The sequence below is a fragment of the Nothoprocta perdicaria genome, unplaced genomic scaffold (genome assembly GCF_003342845.1).
Source record: "Nothoprocta perdicaria isolate Ctin4 unplaced genomic scaffold, notPer1 scaffold_108, whole genome shotgun sequence".
Classification (NCBI taxonomy): Eukaryota; Metazoa; Chordata; class Aves; order Tinamiformes; family Tinamidae; genus Nothoprocta; species Nothoprocta perdicaria.
In genome coordinates, this window is record NW_020454183.1 from 2308137 (window position 1) to 2324865 (window position 16729).

At 44.1% G+C, this 16729-nt stretch overlaps 1 protein-coding gene across 1 annotated transcript; it reads right to left on the bottom strand.

Annotated features, from left to right (window-relative positions):
- Window positions 1-135: 135 nt before the first annotated feature.
- On the bottom strand, window positions 136-8903 carry PSMC1 (proteasome 26S subunit, ATPase 1). Its single transcript, XM_026046420.1, has 10 exons — window positions 8851-8903; window positions 7896-7992; window positions 6797-6921; window positions 6160-6345; window positions 5822-5950; window positions 4882-4978; window positions 4558-4747; window positions 3374-3525; window positions 1420-1574; window positions 136-688 (listed from the first exon to the last, which is right to left on the bottom strand). Exons 3-10 carry the CDS (start codon window positions 6854-6856, stop codon window positions 554-556), a joined length of 1104 nt encoding a protein of 367 aa, XP_025902205.1. The 5' UTR covers window positions 6857-6921; window positions 7896-7992; window positions 8851-8903; the 3' UTR covers window positions 136-553.
- Between the last annotated feature and the right edge of the window lie 7826 nt (window positions 8904-16729).

Consider the following 16729-nt stretch of genomic DNA (forward strand, 5'->3'; position numbering starts at 1 on the left):
AATGCATGACCATTTGACAGGAGCTTTTACTCAAGAATTTTATTTCTTTACAGGCAAGGCCCTAGGGGAATAAGAAATGTAGCAGCAACTTAACAGTATGTGTTATGTTATGCGTTTATTTTGAAAGGCAGGAGGTGCTGAAATATGCAAGACTAGGTTTAGCATCTCCAGGGTTGAGACTCGAGCGCTCAAACTCTCGGACAAGCAGATCAGCCAGTGCCCCAGCAGTTGCAGAGGGGCAGCCGCTTTGGTAGGAAGTGGGTTTGGATCACCAAGGAAAGCCCCGTCAGCCATGTCACTACTTACCCTGGAAGCCTGCAGCAACAGGAAAAACAATCCATGTAAGTAACCACTCTTTCCCAACACTACAATACAATTCAGTTCAAACAAATATTTTATTGGGAAATGAAGCAGTTGCAGTAACTGAAAAACACAACCCCCCAGGATTTTAGTATTTCAAGAACAGGATTAGCGAGACAGCTTGGTTGTGCACGTGAGGCTGTCTGCAAACCAGCCTAGCACTGCTGCCACCCCACAGGCAGGTAGAGCTGGCTTAAAGATAGAGCCCCTCTGGGGTTCCCTCCTGCTTCTTATAGAGAACGTTCTCTTTAGATTTCTTGAAATCTTCATTTGTTACTTTCATGCGTCGCTCCCTCAAAGCCATCAGTCCAGCTTCTGTGCAAATGGCCTGCAAAAGGGAAAGCACAAGCTACACAACTGGCTGAGTGCAGCCTCTAGCCCACAGCCCAAAGCAGGGGCCTTCTCACAGCACCTGAACTAATTCTCTAGTAACAGAAGTGAAGATTGTGGGCAGCATAACAATTCTCATGTTTGATGTTGTTCAGTAGCACAGAAGTATATAAAATAGCCTCTATAAAGCTGGATGCTTATGGCCTTTTGAAGGGAATGTGATGCTTCCATGACAAAAGAAAGGCAGCCTTAAGATAACACTTGACTAAGGAGCAGATTGCAGGAGGCTCCCACACTTTTGCAAGCAGGTGATCAATTTAATTTGGTAAATTAACTCATGCCACAATCGTAGCAAAGTCTGTCTACTTTCAAAAGTAGACGCTGGGTATCTGAAACTACTCCAGCTACAAATTCATCTTATTTCTGCTCACAACATTGTTTCTAAAATGCTTAATCTCCTGCAGTTCCTTGAATAGTGATTTAACATGATCTCTTGCATAAATATTCTACTCCTTACATTTCATATTCAGGTGGCACCACTTCTGTCAACAGAATTAGCATTTGAGAGAAGCAGATCTGGCATTTGCCTAAGAGATGTTTTAAAGCAATGTTTTAAAGTGATGACCCTCAGTGATGTAACCACAGGAAGAGAGTCAAAAAAATATTTAGCAGATAGAAAAAAGGGAATTAATTTGTGTTTTGAAGGGTAAGCAGTGGTGATATACAGACCTTAATATCTGCCCCAGAGAGATCATCTTTTGCCATAATCAGCTCATCCAAAGTGACATCGTCTGCTAAGGTCATTCTGCTTGTGTGGATCTGGAAGATGCGTTTCTTGGTCTTTTCGTCGGGGAGAGGGAACTCTATTTTCCTATCAATACGTCCTGTGCCAGAGAAAAGTTTGCAGGCTTATTTTTTTTGCTTGCAGCAATTGGAAACAGAGCAAGTACATTTCAAGTTTGGGTTGACAGCCGTTTCTGCACACCACAATCAACCTTCTAGAGCAAGAAGTGACATCACAGTCAATTCTGCCTGTAACTAACCTGAAGTTATTATGGCTCAAACACAGTTTTGCTGTTGCTGCTCTGTAGAACTGCAGGTAAAGGAACTGCATCAAAGAAGCACAAAAAGCTACAACTTTCAATCTCATTTAACTAGAAAACAATTTGTCATAACCCAGCAGAATATTCAGGTACTTACATTTTACTTTTACTTTCTTGTAAAAAAATCATTGTGCTCTGAGATTAGGTTTAGATCAAACACCGAGTTTAATATTTGGAATGCATCTTTGTAGCCATACAAAAAATCCTTCCTCTCTGAAAATAGTCTTTTTTATTCTATGTAGTGCAGTTAAACTCAACTGAAGAAGTGTTTTGTGTAAAAGTTCCCACTGAAAGTTCCCACTATGTTTCCTTTTGGTTAGTAGGGACATGCAGCGTTCCTGCCTCCGTGGTTCCAAATTAACAACCACTCTTTTTAGGGTTGTTTCCATCTCCAAGTCATTCATAACCATCTCTGCTTCTACAGTAACTTCTCTGAAAGGGCTCAGTAATTATAGATGAATGTGGCACACTGGTAAACTAGCCTGGCGAGCTGCTCAAGCAGTAACTTAACTATGGGAGTATGTGGATGAAGGTTCCTTCAAAATTATTTCAGATCATCCTAGCCTGTCCCAGTTTTGGTACAGCAGAGGAAGATTATTTGCTCCAGCAGCACTTACCATGGTTATCTCAGATGATCTTTGCTCTATTACCTTATTAAAATAATAAGACAGAGGTATCTTTACATGTAATCACCTTGATCACTGAGGTAAAGTAAATGTAAAAAATCACTAAAAAGGGATTTACTTGAAGACAGTAAGGGGAAGCTTAGCCTATTTCTTTGAGGTCTCTTCTACTTGAGAGATTCTGTTTTTGCAAACTCCATCATGTAGGTTGGCTGTGGTGGTAGGTCTCTTAGGGACCACTTGAAAATACTACCCTGTCTGTTCAAAGGGACCCATGTCCATACATAGCCATGAGCTTGGTATTTTGTATTTATTATATATACATATAATGTAAATAATATATACTATTTGTATATTATATTTTTTTTATGTTTGTAAATAAATAAGACATTACTTATCCCCCACTCCCTTCTCCTCCTTTGCAAGAGGGGCATTGTGAGGTGGGTAAGGGAACTGGTCTGGTTGCATCAGAACCTAATCTTCACAAGGACCAGCAGCAATGTTTCAAAGTCCTTGAGTGCTTAAGCTCCTTCTGAAGACTTCGCTTTGATGGTTTAGACCCCAGTGCTCCTCTGTTAAAGTGAAACAGCCCTGCCCTGCGTTACTGAAATGCTGCTCCTCTTCTATACAGTTAACCTTCATAGTTACCTAACAGAGAGCTAGGTATTTAGCCATCTGAATACAAAGGAAGAATATTTGAATTATTCTTTTACAGAAGAATCATCTCACTTGCCCTATAGTGTTTTTTTTCCTGCTTGCACTTCTATATCATTTAGAGGCTTGTGAAAGGGCTGCGATTTAACAGATGCCCTCTTAAGAAACACCGAGGCAGAGGAGACAGTACATAGATATGAATCAATTACATGCATTCTTTTCAGCAGCACATTTTTTGATAAATTGTGACATGCCCTTTTAGAATAAAAGCAATGTGATAAATGTAGCCAGTGGAAATCTTACCTGGCCTGATTAAAGCTGGATCCAGTGTTTCTATTCTGTTCGTGGCCATAATGACCTTAACGTCCCCCCGAGAGTCAAACCCATCGAGCTGGTTCAACAGCTCCAGCATCGTACGCTGGATCTCCCTCTCACCACCTGAATTTGAGTCGTACCTTGGAGAAAAAGCAATATAATCAGAAAAGAAGGAATGCAGATTTAAGAACACACTTACTAAGAACACAGATACTACCACAAGCACGTAAAATTATCCATTTTTTTTAAAGCACCTATGTTATATAGGGGAGTTTTTATGTGCACCTATAGAAAACAAAACTTGTAGTTTTTCCCAATATAGGTTTTCAGAACCTGATTATGACAACAGATAAGTAAAAAGACAACAAATTTGTTTTGCTAGGGAAAGTAATGATAAGTGCATGAAAGAAATTTGTCCCTTTTCCATGTTTATGATGTATTCTAAAATCATTCCCAGTTCCCTTGCACAAATATTTTCTAACAAAGCTAATTACCAACAACAAACTAATTCTTAAGAATTCTTAAGAATGCACCCACTTCAAAAAATAAAGTATCTGCATTTCAATAAATAAATCCCTTGTCCTTACCAACATGGATCCTGGTTTTGCTCTGCACCTTAACTCTAGGTAGCAGTGGCTGCATTTCTTTGTGGCTTAGTCTGATATTTACCAAATGAAATGACTATATAATCTGCACCCAGAGACTCACATACTCTTTTAAGCTTGAATTGGCATTTAAGAAGAATTTAAGAAGAATTCTCCCATATTATGCACTTCACCCTCAGTCCAATCCCTACTACGTACACTATAATTTATGGAGCAGACACTGTCTTTACACTACATCTTCACTAGTCCTGGCCAAGCTGCAGTATGCACAAATATGCTTTTCTTTTGTGCTAAAGATGGTTTTTTTGTTTTTTTCTAAAGGCTTAAAAGCACTTTGAACATCCTTATCTTTTGCATGCTGCTTCCAAACTGAATGCTAATGATGCCAGTGTCTAGCAATACACACTTGGTGGGACTTGACCTACGCTTAGTAAAACCATCGTTTGATTTGAGCCTAGTGATTTTCCAAAGCAACGTGACAAGCGTGACACAAGCAGTGGTCACCCCGTCCCGCAGCCGCGACACGACACGACGCCCACGACAGCAGCAGCTCGGCTGCCCCCGCACCTCTTGGTTCCGATGGCGTCAATCTCGTCGATGAAGACGATGGAGGGCGCGTGCTCCTCCGCCACGCGGAACAGCTCGCGCACCAGCTTGGGGCCGTCGCCCAGGTACTTCTGTATGAGCTCCGAGCCCACAACGCGCAGGAAGGTCGCCGACGTCTGGTTTGCCACTGCCTTGGCTAGCAACGTCTTTCCTGTTTTCAATCGCAAAGAAATAATGCAGTTAGCCTGCAGCAAAAACGTGTCCAGAAAAAGATTCCCGACAGTGTCAAGGGTCAGTCAGTTCAGCAGTGCCAGCTCCGCCCAGACGGTGCTGTTCGTGTGATACCTGTGCCAGGGGGGCCGTAGAGGATGACTCCTTTGGGCGGCTTTATGCCCATCTCTTCGTAGTATTCAGGATGGGTGAGGGGAAGCTCCACAGACTCCTGCAGTGCCGGGAAACAAAGGAAATGGGATTTCTATAAACTGCCCTCAGCAGCTGCAAGGTTCTTTCTTGAAAACTGTGTTACAAGCAATTAAGGCAAAAAGAACCTAATTTCAAGACAAACCTTGAGAAACACGGGGATTAAAAAAAAAAAAAAAAAAGCCTTCATGTTCCAAAAAAGCTTATTATTAACAGGTGTCCTGTCCTGTACTTGTTTCCACTTGAAAAAGGAAAGAGAAGCAGTGTGCGAGTATTTCCCCCTTCTAATCTGGATGCACCATACTAACTCAAACTGAGGACACCACAAAAAGAGAGAAAAAAAAAAAGAAAAAAGCCCTTCTTTCATATCACTTTCCATTATGAGTACCTGATACTATAGATCAACATCTTAAGAGTATTTGTGATTTTTGAAGCCCAACCTAAATCACTTCAAAAGGTCTACTTATCCCAGGGTTCCACCTGAACCCTACTGGAAAGAACAACAACAAAACCAAACCACCACCCCACACCCACCTCCCTCCAGAGTGTCCTACCCTGAATGACACTCAAGACAAAACTCTGTCCCTTAGAGTTTCTCACCTGGCAAGTCAATAACTCCACAACATGCCATACATTGCACAACAGCATGTTACCGCAGGACTTTTATAAAGTCAGTGCTCTGCAGCCTCTGTGAAAGGTTTCTAGGTCTCTGAAGGGGTGCCCTACTCGCTGAGGAGAGCTGTTTCAATCCCCGAGTGTGTCTAGAAACGACACGCACAGCAGCAGGGTGCTGCTGGTACTCATTTAAGTTCTCAGTGCTATAGCTACGGGGATAGTTTAACTGTGAGTTGGCACACGTGAATACCTTGATTTCCTGGATCTGGTTGTCAAGGCCACCGATGTCAGCGTACGTTTCTTGAGGCGCCTTCTCAACTTTCATCACAGTAACTAACGGGTCTGTGTCATCCATGAGGACGCCTATCACCGCATGAACCTAATTCAAGCATCAAGAGCGGTCAGAGACACCTGCAAGCAGCATTTCTAATAAATCCTCCAGCCTAAGCCCAGTTGCACAGATTCATTAAACACGCAGCATTAATCCTCAGGGCCTGTGCTCCTGAGATTCCCAGAATAAAGGCCAGCCAAAAACAATCCAAGAACTTGCACTTCATTTTCTCATCTTACTCTGTAATGACGACTCACCTTGTGATTTAGCAAAACAGAGCAGCCTGGCTCCAGCAGATCCTTGTCCACGAACGACAGGATGCTCACGTAGTGCTCCGAGCCCACCGACGTAGACACGATGGCGTGGTTGTCGTCGATGATCTCCTCCAGCGTTCCCACGGACATCGGGGTTCCCCTCAAGTCATCCACCTTGGAGCGCTCTTCCTGTTAGGAAAGGAAGGAAAAAAAGAAGAAAGAATTCAGAAATTCTCTCTAAATACAACACAGTTAAAAAGAATTCTGAAAGCACAGGAAGGGCTTTTGCTACTGCTGTTTTAAGCTTTAGGGCAGCAGCAAAAGCACAGGCTGTTAATAAAAAAAACTATTTTTTTATGTTTATAGACACAAAGCTCCACTTTGACAGACCACTGAAAAGCAAAGGCGGCCACTGCTGCCTGTCTCAAGTAATCTGTGCTTAACTAAACACACCAACGCATTAGGAAAAAAGATCCTGTTTTCTGTACAGTAACTGAGACTTAATGACTAACCACCATAAGCCTAACATGTTCAAACTGGCACACACATTCATGGCATTAGGCCCATTACTTTTGTATCAAGTGATTTATGCTACAGCACCTGTTTTAGTACTAGAAGTAACAATTCTCTCAAAACTCACCTCTTGTTTTTCTTCCAAAGGTTTCATTTGTTCTTGATTTCTGATAAATTCTTCCTCCATTAACAAGTAATCTTTAATTCTCTCTAATTTTAACAATTTGAGTCTGCACTGTGTATGAGGAGTCACTATAATCAAAACAGAATTTCAGTATTTTAGAGAGCTTGACACGGTCCAACTATTAATTCCTTACCAAAAACAAAACAAGGAAACTTTTAACTTTCCTGAACAACTGCAATTTCTATACAAGCCGCAAAAGAAAAGAAGCTTTAGTAGTAGTAGATTCCAAAGAGCTGGTTATTTAAATGTGAGTTTTAAATGTATTTTATTTTTCCTACATCAATTTTAAAATGCTAATTAAACACAGATCTCTCTGCACGTTGGGCGGAAACCCCATGCACTGCTGGTCTCTTTTGTGGGAAGAGGCCTTGGCGCGCGGTAGCTGATCCCTGGCAGAGCCGGGAATCCCTAGGGTTTTCCGTGAGCCAGTTGGTGCCCCCACAAGGGGAAGGGTGACAGGGTCGCCAAGGCTGCTGCAAAGCAGGAGCTCTTCAGCTGGAACCTGAAGCCTGCCCCGTAGCAATGTGGCCCCCCGATATTTCCTGCACAGAGCCACAGGTGCCCAGGGGGGCTCCACCAGCCTCCGCCAGCACCAGCAGGCAGAAAAACCCAAAGGCAGCAGGGGCAAAATCTAAGCCCGAGATATCTACTGATCAGAATCGGACATCATTGTGTCTGATGCAACCCCATTTCCAGAGAAAGTCTAATAATTCATCAGGCAAATGCTTATTGCAAACTGATAGCTCAGGATATAAGAAATTATTGATTATACAGGTCAGTGAAATGACTGGTCCCTATTTTACATATCCCACTAATTCTTCACCAAAGCATTTTGTTTAAACAAGCTTTCCCCTAGTTTTCTCATCTCAGCTTCCATCTCCCTTATATGGGAACCCATATGTATGAAATGCATCTCAAACGATAAAAACCGTTTTTTGTATGTTTTAAGGCTACATTTGGCTGAAGGGCCGAATGAGGGGAGGCCTGGGCCCCACGGGCAGGCGGGTGCTGCCGCTCGCCAGGGCCGCGTCCCCGCACTCACCCAGGGGCAGTTTGCTCGCCGCGTCCGGGCCCTTCGTCTTCTTCTTCTTTTTCCCCACACGGGTTGGAACTGGAGGTTCATATTTTTTCTTCTTATCCTTTCAAAAGGATTCCATAACGAGATAAGGAAAATGCCATAAAAATAAAATCAGGGCACTAACAAAATAATCAATCACACACAGGTGTCAGACACTAAGACTAACAGAAAGCTAAACATACACTGAATGTCTACACAACAAAAGCAAGTTTTGTTTCCTTTGTGATATATAGTGAAATGTCCAAAAAAAAAAGGTTCTTAAAAAAATTCTCCTGTTTGTTCTACACCCCTCTTTCTAATTAAGATTTCTTTATTCTGATGAATAAAGAAATTCTGATGAATATTCCGATGAATAAAGAACACAGAAGGCTGGAACCTGAAGCAAACCTGAAACAAACACACACACACACACAAAAACCACGCATGGAAACTGGACCTGATGATGAGGAAAACACTAAAAAGCCCCCAAAGTGGGGAGATCCAGTCCGTATGTAACCTGCACTCAGTTCTCTAGTCTGCGGCACAGAGCTCCATACCGCGCTCTCCCAAGGAGAACGAAGGGGCTTCTACAGATCCACAACATGTGGAACCTCACGTAGGTGCAAACACAGCGTCGCTTTCGTAACAAAACCAGTTATTTGAGTGACACTTTGAAGATACCCAACCTTTTCTAATCCAGACAAATTTATAGTTTTATTTTGTTAAATAAATTACTACTGTCAAATACTTCCCCTTTATGTCTTTATTTTAAACAGCAATCTATTTTCTCCAATATGTATCTGGAAGAAAGGCACTTCAAAAAATAACAAGATTATATGTGCAGCTCAGATCACAAGAAATAATAACAAAAACCTAACCGCCCAGCAGCAGCTTCTGGAGGCCACCTGCAGCTAGGATTTTCGATTTTCGCGTTATTTACCTTGTCATCCTTCTTGCCGCCGCCAGGCCCGTGTCCTCCGCTCTGGCTCTGGCCCTAGGGCAGGGGGACAGCGAGGTCAGCGCTGCCGCCGGGCCCGCAGCTCCCCGAGTCTCGGGCACTCTCCCCGCCGCGGGCCCGGGCGGCTTCTCCCCCCGCAGACCCGTCCCCGCCCGCGCCGCCCCGTCCCGCCGGGCCCACGCGGCCGTTAACGGCTGCGCTGCGGCCGCCCAAGGGCCGGCTGCCCGCGCGCGGTGACGCTGCAAAACGCCGGCCGGCGGCGGCAGCAGGAGGCCGGAGCCGGCGGCAGCAGCAATTCCCCCTCGATGATGCCGCTGCCGCCGCCGCCGCCGCCGCCGCCGCCATGGCCGGAGCGGCGGCCCCGACCCCCGCCCGCGCCGCCCGCTCACCCACCATGGCCCCGCGCCGCCGCCGCCGCCGGAAGTGCCGCCCCGGCGCTGCGGAACGGGCCGCGGCCGCGGCGGCGTCACTACGGCGCGCGGCGAGGGCCGCACGAGCGCGCGAGCGCCGCGGCGCGGCCGTTGGCGGCCGTTGGCGGCCGTTACTGGGCGCCGCGCTCCGCCCCGCTGCTGCTGCGACCCGCGGCTCGCCCGCCCTCTTCGCACTTGCTCTGCGCTGCGCGCATCGCCGCGACCCGCTGGCGATACCTGCGGGAGCTCGCAGTCAGCCACTGCGGGGTCGCTGTTCTATTAATTGCACTGAAAGTTCTGAATCCCCGGAAAAATAAACGTGTGTTAATCCTGCCAGTTCAGGCTACCTCCCAGAGGCGCTGCATGATAAAGCTTGCGTTTGCCCTGGCAGGAAACCCAAACACTTCGTCTCCTTTGCACCACATATCGATCCCCTGCGTTTCAATGCTCCAACAAGATAAACAGGAATCAACTATGTGAACTAAAACCCGGCAGCTCTTCCCCCCAAAGCTCATTTTGGTGTGGAAGAGTGGCAAATATCCCGTGTGACTTGTATTTGAAGTTAAAACGTTGCTTTGCTCCGTTTTGTTTCCCTAGAGCTGATGCCCCCTTCCCCATCAGGTAGCTGTTCATGAGCACTGCGGGCGTCTCCCGCGAACATCTCCCTGCAGACAGACCCAGGGAGCACTTCCCGCTGCGGCAGCCCTACGTGCAGGCAGAAGCTGAGGCTGCTGGAAGCGCGGGTGCAGCTCGAGGCTGTGCTCGTTCCTCACGGAGGCCAGCGCGGCACCTTCGCTTGGGTGCAGCACAACCCTACAAGTGAAGCGCAGGGGTCACTTCTGTCCCCTCGTGGGGCTGCTGCCACCGAGTCAGGGCCGAATCCCTCTTGTGGGTAGAGGGATGGCTCCCGGCACGCTCGGCCCCGGGCCTGGAGCTGCGTGCGGTGCGAGCGGAATCTGTGGATTTTCACACTCTTCCCCTTCTTTGGGGTGAAAACTCCATGAAAAGGTTCTGCATGACTGTCTGGGGAGGTGGTCTTGGTCTTGGGGAGTTTGGTGGCCTACACTAGCAGCGGGAAGGTTTTCAGCAAGATGAAAGTATGGTCTAAAAATAGCTGTATCCCGCTTCCACCTGATCCCTGGGGGAATGTCCAGCAGGTAGAGTGTATTTACATCTACAACAGTTCTCAGGGCAAAGATCAGAGCACTCGTGAAACGGCCCTTCATTTTAGAGCCATCAGTAGGATGTTCGCTCTGATGCTGTGTTTTCCTTCATATTTTCACTAGAATTCACTTCTGTGAATAAGGAACTTGGTTTATTAAATTTTAATGTGACCCTGGTTCAGTGTGCAAAGACGAGGGGAGCTTCACACTTATCCTTCCAAAACATTGATGAATGTGTTTCCCAATATTTCCATTAATGGTCCCAAGGGCTCTAGCGAGCCTGTTAACCTGCTGTGCTGGAGTGGATAGATTGCACTGCATTGGAAAGTCTCCTTAAAATATAGGAGAAATCCTTAAAGTCTGACCTCCCAAAGAAGCAGCAAATCCCATTTTCTCTGCATTGCTAGGAACAGTGTGGGTGAAGTCCAGGTTCTTGAATACAAAGCCCTCCATTCACACAACTTGAGTTGGCCCTTTTTTTTCATATTTGTAAGCATCCTTATGCTTGGTTCTCTGTTCTGACATTTTACTTCTCAAGAACAAGCACATTAAAGAAATATATAAATAGATTAAAAATTAAATGTCTCGACAGCATTCCACATAGACTCCCTTTGAAACTTTGATTTCTAAAGTTTTTAGAATAAGAGAAACATTACTGGAAGCATTCTTTAAATGCAGATAATAAAGCTATATACCCTTAAGTTTTGCAATAATCACCTTAGAAGTTTAAGGTTGAAATATTCTATAAAAAAAAAAAAAAAAAAAAAAAAAGATTTCTACATTCACCATGAACTTCCATTTGACAGTCTTTCATTTATAACTCAAAAAAGCTTTTTGGCTATGAGATGGCTGACAGTCTGCCTTAACCTGCCCCATTCTTTTCAGTTAAGGTGTTGCTACCAGCCCAAACTCCCTCTACATTAAGGATTGGTAGATCTGTTTCAAAATGCACAATATTTCTTAGTCAGAGAAAACCTCTTTTGATGTCTAAGGACCACATTAAAGATTTAAATTTCCAGGTTGCGTTATTACAAGTTTTGGAAATATGAGAGGATTTAGATTATTTCTTGTTTCTAATCAAATGAATGATAAAAATAAATTAGGTAAATTGAATGAGAGTTTAGAAAAATTATGAAGAATTATATTTCATTTTATCCTTATTTTTGATTCTTTAAAAAGCATAAGTTTAATAAAATTTAGGAATAGAAAGGCATTAATAGAACACTTTTCCTTTAAAAAAGCCAACTAGAATGAATTGATAACATTAATATTTTCCCCAGGTTTTTCTTGAGGAAAGAAATTAATTGAAATAATCCTTTTCAACAGTCTCATCTCTTTAAAAAGTTTAACTTCCAAGCCAAAATGTCTAACCGGACATTCCCGACCAGCTCCAGGAAGACGTGACTACTTGGTGGATTTTTCCAGATCAACAATATGTTTAAAGCTGGGCAAAGTTAGTTTGGTTCCTGTAGCTGAAAAGGCAACCGAGCACGTTAGAGGTTTATTTGAAGGGCAGCCCTCACTTCATGCCGAGTGGAACCGGGTAAAGCAGAACAATTTCTAAACTGAGAAGGCTACACATCATCCCAATAGTACACAGTACATAGGAAAGACACATGAGTATATTTGAGAGATGGATCAGAATAAAAGGAAGAATTATCCATGACTCAACAAGACTCATAAAGAAATATGCAGCATTTTTAGCTTACTAATTCTCAAGAGCACAGGCGAACATTAGAGCAAATGTTTGCTCTCAGGTACTGGATTAATTGCCTGGCACTTGCTTGCAAGTTGCCGTATTTTTAATTTGCCCTTTCTGTTCTAGGAGGGAAACTAGGATGCCATATGTAAAATATTGGTCCCTTCCCATTTGCAGTTCATATTTCCATATTGCAGTTGATATTTTTAAGTATATTTTTGTGAAGTACTTTGAATTAGGAAAGCCCATCTGCATCATGTTATCTTTGATACCTGTTCCACAAAACAGCTCCCATTGTTATCTGTTGATGTTGTCGAGTCTGAGTATGACCAGAACCCAAACTTCTTGGAGCAGGAATGACTTAAAACTTGACCAGGAGAAATCTAACATCCAAAGCAAATTAATGGTTTAGAAAATAGTGGGAGTAAAATCCTCTGGCATCTTCCAGTGCAGCAGGAAAGCACCTTGGAAGCTTGTTCATACCTGTTTTTAGAATACAGCAGACTAACATTATATTAAAATAATGGTTGAAATATACTTTGTTTCTATATGGTCTCATTTGATAACCTCAAAATATACTTCCCTAAAGAAGTTAAACCTCCCAGTATTGCAGAAGGCAAGTAGGTGAAGGAGATTGTCTCACTCCCATCATCAAACAGCAGCAGTGAAATTGCTCTCACTCGGTGTCAGTGATACCAGCACTACCCCGATGACTCTGGTGGCAAATGCCTTCCCAAAAGCAGTGGCAAAATCTGCCCCAAAGAGTTCCAGGGAGTTAAAGCAGTGTAAGGTCAAAGTGGGATCCTAAATCCAACCAAGAGTGAGTGCCAAAATAAAATGTCATGCTACACATTTTGTAAACAGTCACTGGCACTAGAATACCAGGTATTCTGTGATCATTAGCTCTTGTATTTCTGTAAGAAAAGCTGCTTTTGAACTTCAGCAGCAAGCAAAGAACTATGTTGCTGTTGGTGACCTTTTGGCATGGCAGGCAAATGTAATGATCAGGTGATTTGTTCATAATTCTAACATATTGGCCAATCTATGGTTTTTAGGGTTTTTGGTAGTTTCATAAAGGTAATACAGAGGACTACTGGCAGAGGAAATTACTAAATCTGGGGGAAGGAGAAAAGTGAACTGATGAAACCTGAATGGAAGTGAATTAGAGGGAGCGCAGAGCTCCCCACCAGGCCTGTTGCTGAGGTCGCAAAGGTGCCAGTGCCCCACGCGCCGCCGAGTCAATCAATCCCTGATAACACCGTCAGGCTAGGACGGTCTTAACAAACTGAATATTTCTTCATTAATTACATCAACATTCACACAAATTGAGTTTGTTCCAGAGCCACTTTGCACAATCCAGTTATGCTGATGAACAGGGACAGTGAAATAATTTCCATGGAAAGAGGGGAAAAAATGAAATCTTCTTTTCCCTCACTTCCCAGAAAGCAGTATTTGTAAAGACACATATGAATGCTTTCTAAAATTGTGCTGACTACTCAGGCTGCACGAAATTCTTCGAGAGCGGCAGCTGTTTGCCAAGTCCGCGTGCTCCGTTTAGTTATTAACCACTAATGATGCGCATGGTGTTTTTCCCCCAAAGGGCAGAGTTGTTGCAATTACTTCTCTACTGCTGTAAGTGCTGCTGCTCTGTAACATTTGTGCAAGGCATTGAGTGTAGGTGCTCACAGGGCCTCTATCCTCCTGGCCTGCATGGTTGCAGAAGGGAGGGCAGAGCTTATTGTGCAGAGACACCAGAGAAGGGTTCATTAAAAACAGTAGTTTTGAGAAGAGGCTTCAAGTCAGAGAGCACTTGGGGACAGTCCCAAAGCTCTTTGAAGCAGACGGGAAGAAAGGCGGAATCTCATGATGAGGAGCCCAAGTGGACTGAAGGCCCCAGGGAATTAATGAGCAGCAGGAAGAGGAGAGGATGGAGGAATTGGTGTCAGGGGAAGGGGAGCCTCTGCCTGAGACATCCCAAAGGGAAGCAGAATAATCGTCACGCCTCTTGTATCTATGGGTCAGTGATTTCACCACCTTGCCACTGTAATTAAGCTGAAAATATGTTCGTTTTAATTGCTCCTCACTGAAGCACCAGGTCTGCATTAATCTGCTGGCTAAAATACAATCACTCCTGTGTGCCATTTCCTGCACCACTGTAATCCAGTACAGCGCTGGCCCCTCACCCTGCTCACATCCTCTATTGAATAACTGCGGCTTCGGTTTCACGACGCACGGGCTGCTCAATCAGTCTCTAATTGCAGTGCTCTCTGAAGCTATGTTTGATACACCTATGTAATTATGTTTACTCTTAATAATGCAAATGGAGTCTGTTGAGTTAGTCAGATCAGTCATCCCCGCAAGCAGTGGTTTCTACAGGTAATTTTTTTCAGCTACTGGGCAAGTGTTTTTTGTTTTTGGTTTTTCCCCCTAGTTCTACTTTGCTCACTCACAGAAAGGATAGTCTTATTGACGGAAAACTGCCAACACAGCAGCTAAAAACCCTGGAAATGTTAGTGTTTCCTATAGAAGCAGCACAGAGCGCCTTCCCCATCCAAAGTGACCGGGGAAGACACTGATCTCAGTGAAATGAATGTGGTCCTGCTTTATACAGTGAGTGATGCAAAGTGCATGAATTGCTGTTTGCTTTGGGTATTGCTTCATTTGCCCTGTTCTAATAATGGGCAGGATGATTAATGCAGACTATGTGGAGGTGCCACAGTTCCCTCTGGAAAAGCTCATGAGGAACAGAGGGATCAGACACGGGTGCTGTGGCTCTGAGGCTGCACTACCCTTTACACAGAAGCCTGTTGAAAAGCCTTTGTCAGATGCAGATTCCATTTAAAGGAAGCCTTGGCAAACAACTTCAGAATCAGGTTTGTAATGAGTGTAATTGTCTATATTTTGTCCTGTAAATACAGCTTTCCACTTCAGTTTCCTTCGCACTGTATTACTTATATATTATATCTATCAGGATGATACACTCCAGGATTTTTATCTTCACTGCTTTTCATTAACATCAAAGTATGGGGTCATATTCTGGCATTTTGTATCACCCTTTCCTTTCATTATATTTTTCTTTGAAAGCCATGCAATTTATTCTTAGCCTTGTTTGAAACAGGTAGAATTACCTGTTGTGTTAATGCTTGTTGAATGGGAACATGAAGCACTTGTAGAGCCTTTGCAGCAGGCTGATGTCCGTAGTTCTTCACGTCCAAAAGGATTACACCACATCAGCCCAAGGAACATAGGTTTGTGCTGTGATCATTTGGCAGGATTGGTGTATTTTTCCCCTAGCAAAGAGAAGGGCTTAAGACAGAGATATATGAAATTATACAAGCCAGGGGTAGCAGCAACTTCACTTCTTGCAGCAGTTTCTCAGTGTGCAGAGGGAGCTAAATGGGGCTGGTAACGTGTCAGCAGTAGATGTGGAGCAACCAGCAAGAGGGCCCAGGCTGACGGGCCCAGTGTCATTGGAGCCTGTGACTCCCGGCGGCTGCTCCTGGTGCTACAGGCACAACCGGCTGCAATGGGCCACGGGATTTGTTATCTCCACACTGGAAATGTACATTAATTTCAAACCAGCCTCTTTTCTGTGAACTCTTTCACCCTTTACTGACATAAGCTACATGTGAATCAACACCAAGATGCGAAGGTCTCCAGGCTGTGGTCCCGCTCCATCCATCTCTCTCAACACCAAAAGGGAGCTTCTGCAGCTGGGAGGTCTCACATCCCCACAGTGGCCTGGCCCAGACACATGGCAGGTGAAATACAACAGGGTCACAGAGCCACCAGAGCTGCAGACACCTCATGGAAAGTTCTTCCTCACATAGAGATGGAACGGCCTGTGTTTCAGCTGGTACCCATTGCCCCTTGTCCTGTCGCTGGCCACCACTGAGAAGAGTTTGGCCCCTTCCTCGCTACATTCTCCCCTTGAGTATTTGTATATGTTGATAAGATGCCTTCTCAACCTTCCCTTCTCCAGGCTAAATAGGCCCAACTCACTCAGTCTCTCCTCATACGCTAGATGCTCCAGTAAACACAAAGTGTTGCAGCATTGAAAGTAATTACACAGGACTGAATCTATCATTGGATCTAAGAGTATAATTTATTTTGGAAAATTAATGTCTTTCCTTCACCAACTGTATTTTTATCAGTATCTGTCTTTGTACGAGCTCTGTCCACCTCTGTTTCCCCAAGATTAGTTTTAGAGATAACACGGTGCTTACCATGTATCACCAGCCTGGTGAGGAAGGATTTAGAGTGGAAAAGCATTTGCCATTTTGAAAACTGTCTGGTTTTGAATGTCAGATTTAATTAAGTTGCTTCTGTTGAATTTCCTGAAGGTCTGGCTCCAAACTCAGCTTAGGGCCAAAAGTAAAATAAGTACCATGTCTCTCTACATCTCTCCCAAATCCAGTCTGTCACAACAGCCTTAATTGACTCCAAATACATTTTTTGTTTTATGCTATGGAGAATAAAAACAAGATCTGGAAGTATCAGGGACAGGGTCTGCCGGTAAGATTAGTCTTCTGCTCTCACCAGATGGGGTTGAAAGACAACAACATTTTATACTTGGCATACAAAAGAGA